The sequence below is a fragment of the Phaeodactylum tricornutum genome, chromosome 1 (assembly GCF_000150955.2).
Source record: "Phaeodactylum tricornutum CCAP 1055/1 chromosome 1, whole genome shotgun sequence".
NCBI lineage: Eukaryota > Bacillariophyta > Bacillariophyceae > Surirellales > Neidiaceae > Phaeodactylum > Phaeodactylum tricornutum.
Genome location: NC_011669.1, coordinates 2,188,357 through 2,203,054, shown reverse-complemented (window position 1 = coordinate 2,203,054; position 14,698 = coordinate 2,188,357). Strand labels below are relative to the sequence as shown.

The following is a 14,698-nucleotide window of genomic DNA, read 5'->3' as shown; positions in this document are numbered from 1 at the left end:
TGTCGAGGGCATGGTCTGGCTTGGTGCGCTGCGGAAGGAAAGTGGAAAAAGAACTGGGAATTTAAAAATCAAAACGGAGGGTACGACGTTGGTTTCGGACCGCGGGAAAGAACGCTCTCTTCAAATAATAGTGAGTTTTTGGGTGCGGGTGGTGCCGATACCCTCGCATGGTATATAGGTATGAGAGGGTTCAAAACCAGTGACACGAAGGATTTCGTTCGTTTCGTGGGACTCTTTGTCAACAGAACGGTGAAATCCGCAACCCACACGAGGTCGTGGTTGACGAGGTTTTGCGAACTCTGTCGAAGAAACATCCCCCGGATCGGTTGCCGTACCGAAATGATGCGAACTCTTGACCGAGAGCGTCTCGAACATCCTACACACCGCCAATCATGGACACACAAAAATTGACCTTGCTTGTTGCGTGCATACATCAACAACACGCTGGAACGAGACGGACTAGCGAACATCCGACACCGCAAAAAGTCTGACTAACGGGGCTAACTAGCTAACAAACAAACAACACACATTTCCAATGACCGACTCGACACATCACCGCGCCATGTCTTCCATTAACGACTTTACGTTGTTGGAACTGGATCGTCCCGATCACGGCAATGGCGACGGAACTCTCAAGGAGCTCTCCTCGACCTCCATGATTCCTCGATCGACGCTCGTCATCGTCACGGAAACCGAGAAACTGCACGAAGATCCCACGCACGGGCGTTCGGGGAGTTCCACGTCCCTGGTAGCCTCACTATCGGACTTTGACTTTGCCTTTTCCAAACTACAAGTCAAAGACTGGGACATGCAAACATTTTACTCCGATTATATTCAGCAAGGTCGCGAGTACCTGAAAGAAACGAACAATAACGTCATCATGCTGTTCGAAAGTCCGTCGTCCAGTACGGCCGACAGTTCCTTCCACAACAAGACCAAGTACAAGTTCCACGATTGGCCACCACCGGTCTCCACCCGTTCCAAGGGAATTCTAGGTCCATGTCGTTACGCCCTCATGAACGGCACGTCCTACCCCGCCTTCCTCCGAGATGGTCAGGCTCCGGACGGACTCTTTGCGCATTGGCAAAAGACCGTGCCGGGAGTTGTGGTACCGACACTGGTCCCCAAAGTCACGGACAATGATGTGGTCTACGCATACTTGCCCGTCGAACAAATTCAGCACCACGTCAACGATCCCAATACACACTACCACTTGGCCGGCAAGGATGCCATTCATCTCATGACGCAAAAGACGACCAAGCTTTTGCCCGATACACGCACCTCGCGACCCTGCGTCGTCAAAACAACCCATTCCATGGGCAGCAAAGGCATTTTTATTATACGCAACGATGACGACGAAGCCGAATTTGAACAATTTTTAAACGACTCCGGTCACCCGACGTTTGTCGTCACAGACTTCGTCGACATTGCTCGCAACGTAGCTTGTCATTTCTTCCTTCATCCCGACGGGGAACACTTGACGTGGTTTGGTTCCAACGAAAACAAACGCCTACCGGACGGATCCTTTAGTTCCGATTCCTACCTCGAGTGGCAAGACCAAGAGAAATTGAAAAAAATGCAGCTACCCTTTGTCGAAGAAGTTGCGCAGTACTGCAAGTCACTCGGGTTCTGGGGCTTTTGCGGTGTAGACGTACTCTTCGATTCGCGGGGACGTGGTTATCTAGTGGATATCAATCCACGTGTGACTGGCAGCTGTCCGGCGCTCATGACGCTGCAACTCTTGCGGGACAAGTATGCCTTTACCCTGGGCCTGTTTCGACGTAGCGGTGACATTAACTACTACGGAGATGCACAGTCCTTGTGGAAACAAGTAGACGAGTACAACTTTGCTAACGAAGGCAAGATCCGCATTGTGATTCACAGCATGTACGAAGCGGAAACTGGCGATCGCGTCCGCATCAATATTGGGGTGTACGGGACCGATATGGAGGACTGCAAGGCCGTCTTAAATCAATTTGCTGAACCCAAGCGGGAGGAATCTCCGTAAATGAGTAACGAAAATATTTTGGACCAATTTCATAAAAACTCTTAGAAGACAACTAATGTATTGAGAAAAAGGAAAAGCCACTGTTACGACGTCTACCTACTTCTTTCGGGACCTGGAACGTCTTCTCCTACCGGGAACTTGCTTCAAAAGCAAGCTTTGCACATTGGTGGCAGCGGAGAATTCGAGATCGAAAACTTCACTGGGCTCTTCGGCGTCTTTGGGTGAAACCTTTCGGCGTCGCTTCTGCGGAGGCGCAGCAACGACACCGAAACGGTCGGGGGTTCGAGAGGTCCGCATACCAGGGCGTCGGGCTACCGGAGTCGGTGGAGGTACCTTCGTGTTGGTGTGAAGCTTGGCACGTGCATCACGAGCAAGAGGTTTTGATTGGAGACATGTCACGCGCACCTGTGCTTTCGCAAGTGACGACCGCGACTGACGTGTTAACGACTGGTTCGACGGTGTTTCGCTTCCGACGTTTCGCCAACGGCTTCTCCTTTGATAAGCCGTTTTTTTCTCCTTGGCTAGGAGCGTCAGCTTCATTTTCGGTTTCCACGTCGGACTCAACATCATCACTAGCTTTACTCGCTTGCCGTCGAGTCGCAACTTGTGGGGTGGAGAGTTTTCGCTTTCTCGGGTTGGACTCTTCACGTATTTCCTTCCTCTGAAATACTGCCCGACCTGCAGATTCAATGTCCGCTACCTTTGTCCAGCCCATTTCTCTGGCAATTTTACGACAGGATGTCTTTGCCGCACTGATTGTTGCTACTTCTCCGTTTCCTTTCAAGCGCGGAAGACCTTCTTTTATTCGCCACTTGACGAGTGCTTCCGCAATGTCCCCCGTACGAGTTGTGAGAAATTCTTTCGCGGTTGAGATATCAATGGTGGCCAAAAACTGTTGGTTGACGGTGCTTAAAGCCTCTAACGGATCCGTAAGGCTTTGTAGATCAAGGCGACGCCGTCGATTACCTGTTGTGTTCGGGCGAGTCTTGCCCTTCTTTCGGCGTCGCACTTTTCGTTTAGAATAAGACCCGTCGTCGTCGTCATCTCCTGGATCGGATAGGTACACCATCTTGTGTTCAATATCGCCACAAAGTTTCCGACACGCGCTTTTCCATGAACTGACATATGCCGTCTCCCCACTTCCATTTAATTTTGCCATTCCAGTCTTGCGACGCCATGTTGCGAACCGTTTGGCAAGGTCAGTGGTCCGCATGGAAAGGAAGGCATCTGCAGTTTCAATCCCCACCGCACCCAAAAACTTCCGTGCCATCGGCACAAGACCGGAGAGTTCACCTCCCAAGACAATAGGTTGTTGCAAAAATTCTGCTCTTCGCTGTATTCCGGCTATTTTGTTTGACCCTAATGACTGACCAGGTGCAGGTTTTCGTTTTCGCGGTTGCTCGGGCCGTCCAGCACGTAGCTCGTCTAGAAGCGTCGACACTTTCTCTGCATGTTCATCGTCGAACTCGAATCGACCAAATGCGTCAAACTTCACAGCGGTTTTTGGACAATGTCCGTTCTCCTCTGCTAACCTTAAGTCTCCATTGCCTTTGATAGGAGCAGCGTCACTACTGCCCCGGCGTCGATTGGTTACTAGGCCATTCTGTATCAACTTCTTGTGAAGACACTCTTCGCAAAACCAATCTCCCTCTGGAAACGAAGTCAATCCAATACATTTGCCGTGGACAACGTTAGCGCATCCGTCACAGCATAGCAGGTCGCCGCTCAGTCCACACACAATGCAATATACGCAGTGACCGTCCGTTGGGTCGATCGGAAAGGCGGTTTCGACAAATGCTTTGCTCAAACGAACCGGAGCTTTGTAGTATACGTCAGCCTCTTGCTGAACAGATTTTGCAAGGCACAGTGTCTTCTCAGCTTTCTCAATCATTTGCTGGGGGTCTGCCAACTCCAACGCCAACTCGTCTTCCTCCTCTTCTTCATCGACCTCTTGGGTTCCATCTTCGACATCGGGATCCCCGTCTTCATCGGCATCCCCGTCGTCGTTATCATTTCCATCTTCTTTCTCGATTTCTTCTAAAGGAGACGGTAGAGGTTTTTCCGATGCTAAAGTGTTGTCTGTAGAGCTTTTTCCAACCTCACAGACTTCCCATTCGGGCCATTCGGGGTTCATCTGCTTTAACAGCTTTTCCAGTCCACCGGTAGTGCTGAAATTTTCGACCCAATCGAAATCCACATTTGAATGTGAACGCCGTACACGACAACTGAGTAGAGATCGACGGTAAGCTTGACATCTAGCACAAGGATGCAGTCTACCAGGTCTTCCGAAAAAAAGTTTCACGAGGCTATCTTTTCCTTCGTAGTCTTCGTGGTCGAAACAAACAGAATCGCACAAAACGTGTTTAAATTCTCTGCCTTTCGCTACTTTCGTTGAATCTCGGGTGTTTGTATCGTTTGTTGACAGGTCATTAAGAGCCGAGCTTCCTGTCAAAAGCTGTGGAGCGGCTCTCTCCATCGTGAACTGCCGACCATTCAGCCTGATCTTCAAATTCACTTCTTTGGTACCCAAAAAGCCCACGGCAAACTTATCCACACTGACACGCATTTTGGTCATCAGCAGCTTTCCGCCGAAAGACAACTTGACTTTTATCGTCGGAAAAGTTGTCCCGTTGGATTCGATGGACGGGAAAGTGTTTTGCAGCTGGTCTCGACTCAAAGCCAATAGGATATATTCCAACCGCTTCCTAGCCTGTATCTGCTCGGGGCTCTGAACCAGTACCGGTTCAGTAGATTTTGGTATATGCTTCAGAGATGGTCGGTCGACCAACCCAAAAATCCTTTCGCTGTGAATTGTATCGGAAACCACCACAAGAGCTGTTGCGTATAGCTCTCGAATTTTTCGGATCCGTTTGAGTAGATCAATTTCTTCTTGATCAATGGTCTTGGTATCTACCATCACTGTTTCTTCCTCTCCATTGCTATGACTTTTAGAAGCTGCCAGAGCTCGAGCGATACGCCTTATACTTAGAAGAGAGCGCTTTCTTTTGCCTGCTTCAACTAGAACTAGGAAAACCACCGAAGAGTATGCTTCTATGACATCGTTCAGAATTGCAGCCCGGTGGCGATAAAAACCATTTTTGACCCGAGAGTGTATCAATTCTAGAGACATTTTTGGCCAAGGCGATATCATGCCGTCATTGTGTAACTTTTCCTTGTTGCTTTTCCCAGACGAGAGTACAAAAGGAGCAAGAAATCCAAAATCTAAGAGATGCCGTATCAATGCCTCCGGAATCCCAGGGCACACAGATACTTTTGCCCCTCTTGTGCCTTTCACCTTCGCCTTTTGCGCGTCCTTGTAAGCAAGCTCAAAAGCGGGAAGTGATTTTGCAGAGGACCGGCCAGACGGAGGGAGATAGCCTTGTCGAACATTTGCTCTAGTCAACTGATGGTCGATGTAGCTTGGTTCGGTTCCTTGAATGCAGCGTTTCTTGAGAAAGTTGAAACACCGATCTATCGTTTGCAGCTCAATCAGCGAAAGCGACAGCTTTGATTCTTCAAAAGCTTCATCGTTCCCGTCGCAAGGCTTGAAAAACGATTGTGTAGATAGACCACAAATCTTGCAGACAGAATAATCAAATATGCAAGGCCTCCAACAGATAATCCGAGGCTTGGTGTCATCAAAATCAGGCTCCAATTTGATCCCCGCCACCAAAATCGACGAATTCGAAGGAAACGTTTTTGCTTCCACGCCATCCTTCTTGGTTGAATATTTTGGGAACGAGCTGCGTACCCAAATCACGCGACCTTTCACCCATCCTTCTAGAAATTTGTCACTGAATCCTTCTTTCGTTAAAGCGGTCGAGTCGTCAGCGGCTTCATTCTTGTTTTTTAGGTTGTAGTCTTGCAGATTGTGCACGATGCACTGATAGGGCTCAAGTGAGCTAAAGTGAGCTTTGACAAATTCTGAATGTAGTGAAGGGCAGTATAGAATATCATCGCCAGCTTGCGGCACCCAGCTTCGATGTGGCGTAGAAACGCCGGTGTCTCGATTCTCAACGATCTCTGTCGTTTGTTGCAGCCACTCTAAATCGATTTGATCTTTGTAAGGCTTCCTTATGGAGCTCATGACATACAGCTCCTTCAGACTATCCGTGATGCCGCAGTTTTCAGCAGGATCAACAGCCTCACAATGCCTAAGTATACGACTTTTTCTTTCCTCGTCCGCCTTTTTTGCTTGTATCACTTCTTTAAAATGGTCTTTCGCAACCCGAGAAATTTCATCCTTTATTTTTGAAACGAGCGCCACCGCCGTTTCAACGAGTGATGATTCTGGACTGTTGTACAGCAGACAATTCTCCAAAAGCGAACTTACATCCGACAGAAGTGAATCCGTATTCCGATAATAGCACCTTTGACTGCCAGATTTTCCCCCTTTCAAGCGACGAATAATTTTGTCAAGAGAAATTGAAAGAGGTACGGCGCAGGGATAAGAGGGAGCATCTTCTTCGGTTACAGGAGACCGGAAAAGTTCTGCATTTGAGTCATTCTTTGCTATGTCGTCGATTACGCGTTCTATCCGATCCCGCAGTCGATCGTCCATCGACAACGACGCATCTGACAAATTATCTGGCGAATAATCTGGAATCATCATTCGTTTCTTCCATAGGGAGAGGTCCCACGGTGAGATCTTCCTGTCTTTCTTCTCGTCCGGGCTGTGGACAACAGAGACGCCGTTCCATAAAGGCAATGTGGACCTGACCAAGTTAAAAAAACCTACCACGGCTTGGGTATCAGAAACATCAGACTGTCTGTCTTTTACAAAATGGTCGAAGAAATCAAGCAACACATTTGTTTCTGCTAGCGACAGCATCCCTGCTGATTCTAAACAATCGGTCGGCAAACTCAATTTTCCGCGTGGTCCTCTGGTGCATTTTTTTAAGAATACTTGCAGAGCCTCAATTCTGTCATCCAATCGAGAATATGAAGTGTCGGATAGGGTATCAAAGGAACGGACGTGCAACTTTGAAGCCTCCCTTCCTTTTTCTACTACGCTTTGATCCAGGCAAAGCGAATTGGAAATCGAGTAAGCCCATGCAAAAGGGACTATAAACGGCTTCTGCTGCGAAGGGAACGTCACAACTGTGAAGAATGGAGGAAGAGCCAACGGTTGGTCATCCTTGAAACGTGATGGGAGCAGATCTGGTTGAGTACTGCTGGCCAAGGCATCGCCGCTGGATTCCTTAGGAGGAGGAACAACCGGTGCCAACGGCCGTAGTGTGACGGCCAGTCGTAGAGGTGTTCTTGATGATTCTTTCGTTCTTTTGGTTTGCTCTTTAGGATCTTTCCAAGAAATCTCCCCTTTTTTTATTACTTTAGTGAATCGATCCGGCGGAAATTCAGCATTTGTGGCGTGAACTCGACATAGTATTGGATATTTTCCCAGGTCACCTTCGATGCCCTCCAACCACTCATCCGTCCACCAAACATTCAAGGAACTGTCACCGGTTTTGGGCCCCTCGCCTCTGTCTATTTTGTCCCGCTCAATGACCGCGCGTTCCCAAAGAGGAAGTCTAGTAATCTGCCTCGTCTTTTTTCCCAGGATATCGGGATAGTCTTTAACATATGCGCGATGCCCGGCTGGATAGTATCTGGTCGAAGAAAACGTTGATGGTGTGAGCAAACCAATTGGACCAGCCATTGAATAACATAAGCCCCGATTTAATACTTTTTAAACTTACAACACAGTATCCCCAGTTTGTGGTACGTATGAATACAAATCAAAGTGCGCTTTTGTGTTGTCCTGGTCAAGCCATGATCTATCAATCTCGAACGCAAATTGAGGAGAAACCCAGCCACCAACATTCCGAGCATTTCGTTTCCGTTTCGTACCAGGCCGATCTCTTCCGTTAGAGGTTTCATCGTCCTCCGGGGCTATTGCTTCTTTGTCGGCAACGTTTCGGTACGTATCCTCTTCTTCCGGAGAATTGGCAGTAAATTGATTCTGTGCTAACTTTAGGGGTGTGACGATTTCCTCGGCAGTGGATCTACGACTTCGACGGGTCGGTGCTGGCTCTCGTGGAGCCCGGTCCAGTAATGTCGTGTTCAAGAGCGATACTGCGGACTGCGCAAAAAAAAAAAACACAGCGTTAAAGACTTGATCGGCAACCAATTTGCGGGTCCCGTTCGGTTTGTGCTACACGTACCTTAATGGCCTTTGGAAAGCGATCCAGAGAATCCAGCAAGTTCGTTCGGTGTTCGTTCTCCAAGCGCTTAAGCTCACGTGCTTGACGCCGGTCTTCCGCCTAATGTTGGTAAGCAAACAAGCAAGGCCACCAAGATAATGATCGTTGGTGAGTGATTTAGTCTGTTCCATCTCCTACTAGACAATTGTGGTTGGGGTTGCCAATCTACGTATGTACCTCATATTTGTCGTCGTATTCCGCAGCCGCCTGGACGAGTTCGGGCATCCGCGCGTCGATTTGTTGTAAAACTTCCTTGATCGTTCCACCCAAGAGCCGTCGTTCTTCTTCCTGTTTCGTTTTGAGACTTTGTCTATTTTCCGCTTTGCGCATTTCTCGGCGTTTTTGCTTATTCGCGATGGACTTCCAGTACTTCAGTTCCCGTTCGGCCTGGCGGAGGTCTCGTTTCGCCTGTTTGTGTACGAGTGTTTTGTGACCACGGATGCGCTTGAACTCCAAGTGCACAAATCTTTCCATCCGTTCACTCAGATCCTTGGTTTTTTTCTTCTCCAAGGGTTGATCCTTTTTCGCAGCGGCCGCTTCTTCGCCTTGTTTGCGCAACAAGGCCGATACGGAGTTTGGCGGTTCGGCGTAATTTTTGGGTTCAGTTTTGGTGCGTCGCGATAGACTGGATCGTTGCTGTGCGGGTTCGTCGGCCTTTTTCCGCAAGAGTTTGGGCTTTTTGGGACGCGAACGTGGACCCCAGCCTCCGGCGGCGCTGGTTCTTCCTTCGAGTCCGAGTTGGGCCAATTTTTGTTGATTGCGGCGAATACGTTCCAGTCGTAAGCGTTCGTATGCCGAGAGCTGCCGATCATCTTCTCCGGCCGGTTCCGTCTCTGAAGCACCCGCCTTTGCATTGTGGTGATCGGTACGAGTATGGCTTTCGGTATTGTTGTTGTGGTTGTTGTCATCGTCCGACTCTCTGTTGGTGGGTTCGAAATCATTCAGTGCCTGGCGTGTTGTTGGTGTCGGAGGCGGGAAGGATTCTGGCTGGACCGAATCATCGCCGTCGATAATGTCGGCATACTCATCGTTGTCAAGGTCCACTTCCAATGACTCGAGTGGTTCGAGCACTTCTTCGTGTTGGTCCTGTACGACGACTTTCACGGACGTCTCGTTGGCTGCCGTCGACTCCATGACACGACTTACGGGAGGGATTGTCACGATCGTAGTGGATTGTATTGTATGAAATTGTATCGTATCGTATCGTTCGTAGTGGTGGTGGTGGCGGTGGTAGAAAATTAACGTAACGTAACGAAACGTATCCGTAGCGGTCGTCCGGTGCGCAACGTCTTTCTTTACAGTCAACACGAACAAGCGGGGTGGGAGACGGCCTGATCTCTGCTTTTGCTAACGAACTGGAAGCGATTCGTTATCCCCAACTCCTTGAGAAGGAGGTCGTACTAGTGCTAATGCTAATGCTCGTACGAGTAGCAGAAGTAGTTGGTGGTTGGTAGTAATAGTGGAAAGTCGCAATGCTTCGAGCTACCATACCGGGAAACAACGTCCAACACGCAAGGACGTGGGCACGGCGCAACGGGAACCCACAGAGATTCTCTCCAGGAGGTTGCGGTTGCGGTCCAGACCCCCACACCCACACCCACGCTTTCGCCAATGTGGGCCTAAATAGTAGATAGTACACTAGCCTAACTGCAAAGGGAAAGCCCAGAGCGTCTGGCATGCGTCCATCGCAAAATCAATCGAATACCGGAATACCGAACGCGGTCTGTTTCCCTGATATACCCGGATATACATATATCCATCCACTTGGTCAAGTTCCAGTCGCCTCCGTAGGGAAACCTGCGGGTCAAATCACGGTATGGGTGCTTGTGACAATGGAAAGTAGCAAGCTCATGGTACTTTGTCTGGTGCACATTAGTTGACTTACAGTAAAATGATAAATTATAGCCACGCGATGCTACAATTTGATATTACTATCTAGATATAATTGCTTAGTTATTAGCATCGTTTGCTGGAACATCTATCTAAAATTTATTAGCTCTAGATCTGGCCACTGCGTCTGTAAGGAAGTGTCGCCACTTCCTTTTAGCATCGCGTGGCTATAATTTATCAACTTGACAGAGGTATCAATTAGTAAGGGTAGGTTGGCCCACTGACTTTCCACCCTAACCCTATTTGTTAGGACCCAATTGATCGCACAAGGCTTAGTCCAGAAGCACTTTATTGTCATTAAAGTGTGTTATTAGAGAGTCTCCCTTGAACAATGACGTGTATACCGGAATACCGAACCCCGTCTATTTCGCTGAAATACCCGGATATACATATCCGTCCGCTCGCCATCCGTACCGAATATTCGAAGGAAGCCTATCGAATCGCCGTACACCACCTTGTGTCGTGGTCGTTCGGGTAGTTTTCCTCTGCCTCGCGCCGGAGTTCGTTCCTGCGAGGCTGCGGCGAAGGACGCTGGTACAAACGACGTGATCCGAGTCGACCAGTCCTCGATAATATTCACTGTCTCAGTCGAACCGACTGTAACGTTACAGTAAGATATCTTTCTCCACCAAAAGGCGGTGGAGAATAACATGTACGTAGAAGAGTCGAGTCCGAATCAGCGCGTCATGGATCCTCGAGTCGACGAAGCGACGGTAGCGCTCAAGGGTCTCTTGGGCATTGGTGGAGGTACGACTCTTCCAACAACAACGACATCGACAACGACCTCGACGTTGACAACGGAAGCGTCTGTGCCCACGTCTGTACCCACAACACCCACAGCGACCAACAGCAACAACAACAAAAGCAGCAACAATCCCGCGCCCTCGTCGAAAAGCAAGTCGAAAAAGAAAAAGACCAAAGCAACTGCCAAGAACGTTAACACTGTCTCTGCCACGCCCACCGGAACGGGCAAGAAAGCCAAAGCGCGTACCGCCAATGCGGTTAGCAAGGGTGCCAGCCACCGCCAGGAGGCAACGACCCAACCGGCGGAACCGCAAAACTTTGCCTGGTCGGCCTTTCAGTCCAGTCCGGACGCCAGCAAACTCCCCATTCCCGCCTTTCTTCACACAGCGGAAAATGCGCTTTTCGGGCATGCGGAATCATCGTCACCCGCCCTCCTCCGACCAACCTTGTCCTACGCCAACGCCGCGAGTACGGTAGCAGAGAAGTCGGAAAGAGAAGGAGAACCGGGACCGCAGACGTCGCATCGTAAAGGCGACTCGCCAAACCCGCCCGACCTTGCGAACACAGTCGTCGAACATCAAGTTACGGATGCTCCCCTCGAAACTTTCTCGACGGAAACAATCACGGCATCCACCACAAATGTACCCATCACACCGACCGCACAGGTAACCGAGGATCCGCCCATTTCCAAAACCGGCATCAATCTCGCCGCCCTGGCTTCTGTCACGTCCCCGCCGACAACCTCCGTCCGGTCTCCCACTCTGCAGTCGCCTCCGCATCCGTCTCCTATGCACCAGCATCCCCACCAACCGCCCGTGCTTTTTCATACGCCCCCGCATCCCCAGTCACATCCGCAACCACCAGCACATGCACTGGCACACAACCCACACCGGTCGCCGTACCCACCACACCCACACTACGGCGGTCCGCAGCATTCGCCCCCCTTTGCTCCACCAGGATTTGTTACCATTCAAGTTCAGGTCCCGCCTGTCCTACTGCCGGGCCGGCAAATGGTTGTCACCTCACCCGCTGGCTACCCCGTACAAATCACGGTGCCGGATCACGTACCTCCCGGTGTCATTCTGCCCGTACACGTTCCCAACGGTCTCCCCCTCCACATGATGCCCCCACCCGGACCCTACCCCGGAGGGCCCTTTTATCCACCCCATCCACATCGTGGCTAATGACGAGTTGGTGAGGACTTTGGATGGCGTTGCAATGGATCCATAGGCGCGTTGGTCGAGCACGCAGTTTCCGATGGCGAAGCGTTACCCGTGTGTCTTGCGGCTAGTGGTTACAGTGAGGACGTACAGTGATCAATACGGAGGCCGGGCCGGCATTCTTGGAGTGTAATTTTTCAGACCGGCTACTATTTTACAGTGCATCCTGCCAAGGATTTGCAATCTTGCTTTAACTAAAAATGATACTTATAGAATGCAAGAGTCGATTAAACTATTGGCGAGGATTCGTAAATTTCGTTCACCTGCAGCAGTCACGACATTGAGATCTCATATGTCAATGAGAAAGGGTGATGCAGAAAGACACCATCATCCGTGCAAGCATGGGGTAGTCCCCGTCATACATCTTCATTGACCGATTCGCTCCTTTCTCCTACTGCAATTGAAACAAATACGCGCACACGATGCGCACGGAAAATTTTAGTTATTTCCAGTTTAGTTAGTCTTCTTGGCAGTGGTCTTGGTCGTTTGCGCAGAGGGGGACTGTTTCTTAAAGGGACCAATCGGCAGTTTTACACCAAAGACGGTGCCACCGGCGTAAATGACGTAGAGCATACTCGCCGTAATGGCGGCCATCCAGGGCGCAATCCAGTAGACAAAATAATGCTGAAAGTCGCTGGGATATTCAAAGGTTGAACCCACCCCAAAGACATCCCATGCCGTCGCCAACATGGGATTCATGGCCGGACCCGCCGTAGGAAATCCTTCAATCAAGGAGCGAATTGCAATGGCCGTCAAGGATTGTTTAATAAGGTAGTGGTAGGTTCCGAAATTCATTTCCCAGTTCAAAATGTAAATTGTGAACATGAGCAGCATGGTTGCCACGTACTCGGACAGAAAAGCTTCAGTGGCGTGCTTGGTATCGTCAGGAATATTGAATTCCGGTCCACCAAAGGGTTCCAAATCCATGGCGTTGGAGATGGCGTGATACAGTGGGAAAGAAATGAGACCACCACCGAGTTGTGCAGCCACACGCACAAAGGCTTCCGTGTAACTGACTTTTCCCAGGCACCACATGGACATGGTGACAGCAGGGTTGACATGGGGGCCGCCGCCCAGGTAGTCGGCAGCGATCACACCCAAACCATGCGACGTCCACGCCATGCGCAAACTTTCCTTGCCGATCCATTTGCCGGCACTAAAGGTCGCTCCGATCATGAGCATCGTTCCGAAAAACTCGTGACGGAACGACTTAAAGTACTTGCCGCCCTCAATAAAGGACAGGGCGATACAGATACTCAGACCAGGTGGAATGAAGGAGATGAAGTCCATCATGAAGGCTGAAAACGCTTCGACGTAGTCCTTGACCATGATTTCAAACAAAATTTAAAAGTGGGAAATGAAAGGAAGTAGTAGCGAGACAACCTTATGTTTGTTTGACTGTGTATACAATTGTAACGGGTCAATGCTACAATTGATATTAACGGCAACTGGTCTTCCCTGCTTGCAATAAGCGCATGCCGACTTTCTAATGACTAGGAGGAGGTCCTTGGGAGAGAACAAAACAACAAGGAACAACCAACGGTGACACCCGTCTTGCGTCCGGTGCGCCGCCAAAAGGACCGGCCCACTAACGGTGAGGGAACAAGCTTCTTGAAGTCGATCTTCGAGCTTCTACGAGTATCGCGATATTCGAACGGGATTTCCAATGTCCGTCCTGCGCGGTACGGACGGTATGGTATCTTCAGAAAAAGCCCCAACGCTAACTACCTGCGATATTTGCCATAAGGAAGTTATCTGCTTCTCGCACGACGCCACCATCCGAGACGTCACCTATGCATGCCTTCCATGTATCTACTCACAGTCAGTACACCGACCAAATGAATCACTAAAGCTAACAGCAAGTAAGACCCAACGCCTATTGTCAATAGAAGAAAGCGAGAAAACGCCCTGGTTGCGTGCTTGATTGTTAGCTTAATGTGAAGCCCTGACTGTAAAACTTTGAGACGAATCGGATCAAATCAATCATAATAAATAGCTTTTGACTCGAATACTGAGACAAGAGGGGTAGCGCAGGTGTTCGGAGTCTTTTTCATACGAAAATTAGAAAAGAATGCCTTGTCCACCCAGAAAGACGAGAACCGCAACGCCTAAAATGACGTAGAGCAAAACATTAGTTTGCTTTTTTTCGGAGTCCAAGCCCGAAGAAGCCTCACGCATGAGTCGTTCTTTCATGGAATTAGAAATTCCCACCTTCGGGGCCGGTTCAACCTGGGAAAGAAAAATGACACGGTTTCAGGGAGGAGCTACCAAGAGCGGAGCCACGTCGTCAATTTTTTCGCGGAGTACGTACCTCGTCATCGTAGTATGTTCCCGACGTCGGTTCTGCCTTTTTGTTCTCCGGTTCTCCTTCCGGCGTACCATCGCCTGCCATGCTCAATATCTGCAGCCGCCGTGCAGTCGATTGGGTTGGGAAAGAAACGGGATAGCGATGGGTCGGGGCGAAAGATTCACTCAAGCACGCCAGTACTGATACGGAAATTGCGACCAAAAATTGAGAAAGTCGGGGCATGGTGGAAAAACAATATGTAGCACTGATCCAACCAACTCTCGATCTTTCAATATCGTATAATGTGTATGTGATTTCGACCTTGGTAGCGAACTATCAGTAAGTC

At 49.6% G+C, this 14,698-nt stretch overlaps 5 protein-coding genes across 5 annotated transcripts; 2 read left to right on the top strand and 3 right to left on the bottom strand.

The window, feature by feature from the left end:
* Positions 1-411: 411 nt before the first annotated feature.
* On the top strand, positions 412-2,008 carry PHATRDRAFT_43160 (predicted protein; the record flags this gene model as incomplete). Its single annotated transcript, XM_002177430.1, has 1 exon — positions 412-2,008. The coding sequence occupies exon 1, from the start codon at positions 536-538 to the stop codon at positions 2,006-2,008; it is 1,473 nt and encodes a 490-aa protein (XP_002177466.1). The 5' UTR covers positions 412-535.
* Positions 2,009-2,040: 32 nt separating this feature from the next.
* Positions 2,041-9,897, bottom strand: PHATRDRAFT_43159 (predicted protein; the record flags this gene model as incomplete). The annotated part of the gene is made up of 6 exons (XM_002176894.1): positions 2,041-2,319; positions 2,414-7,617; positions 7,708-8,162; positions 8,389-9,500; positions 9,613-9,830; positions 9,860-9,897. 6 exons carry the CDS (start codon positions 9,895-9,897, stop codon positions 2,105-2,107), a joined length of 7,242 nt encoding a protein of 2,413 aa, XP_002176930.1. The 3' UTR covers positions 2,041-2,104.
* A 756-nt stretch (positions 9,898-10,653) lies between these two features.
* PHATRDRAFT_43158 (predicted protein) lies at positions 10,654-12,029 on the top strand (the record flags this gene model as incomplete). Its single annotated transcript, XM_002177429.1, has 1 exon — positions 10,654-12,029. The coding sequence occupies exon 1, from the start codon at positions 10,752-10,754 to the stop codon at positions 12,027-12,029; it is 1,278 nt and encodes a 425-aa protein (XP_002177465.1). The 5' UTR covers positions 10,654-10,751.
* Positions 12,030-12,489: 460 nt separating this feature from the next.
* PHATRDRAFT_43157 (predicted protein) lies at positions 12,490-13,561 on the bottom strand. The gene has a single exon (XM_002176893.1). The coding sequence runs from the start codon at positions 13,392-13,394 to the stop codon at positions 12,519-12,521; it is 876 nt and encodes a 291-aa protein (XP_002176929.1). The 5' UTR covers positions 13,395-13,561; the 3' UTR covers positions 12,490-12,518.
* A 565-nt stretch (positions 13,562-14,126) lies between these two features.
* PHATRDRAFT_32316 (predicted protein) lies at positions 14,127-14,595 on the bottom strand (the record flags this gene model as incomplete). The annotated part of the gene is made up of 2 exons (XM_002176892.1): positions 14,127-14,294; positions 14,377-14,595. 2 exons carry the CDS (start codon positions 14,593-14,595, stop codon positions 14,127-14,129), a joined length of 387 nt encoding a protein of 128 aa, XP_002176928.1.
* Positions 14,596-14,698: the final 103 nt, after the last annotated feature.

Coding starts and splice junctions, on each gene's coding strand:
- PHATRDRAFT_43157 (XM_002176893.1), bottom strand. CDS start 13,394: ATGGTCAAGGACTACGTCGAAGCGTTTTCAGCCTTCATGATGGACTTC.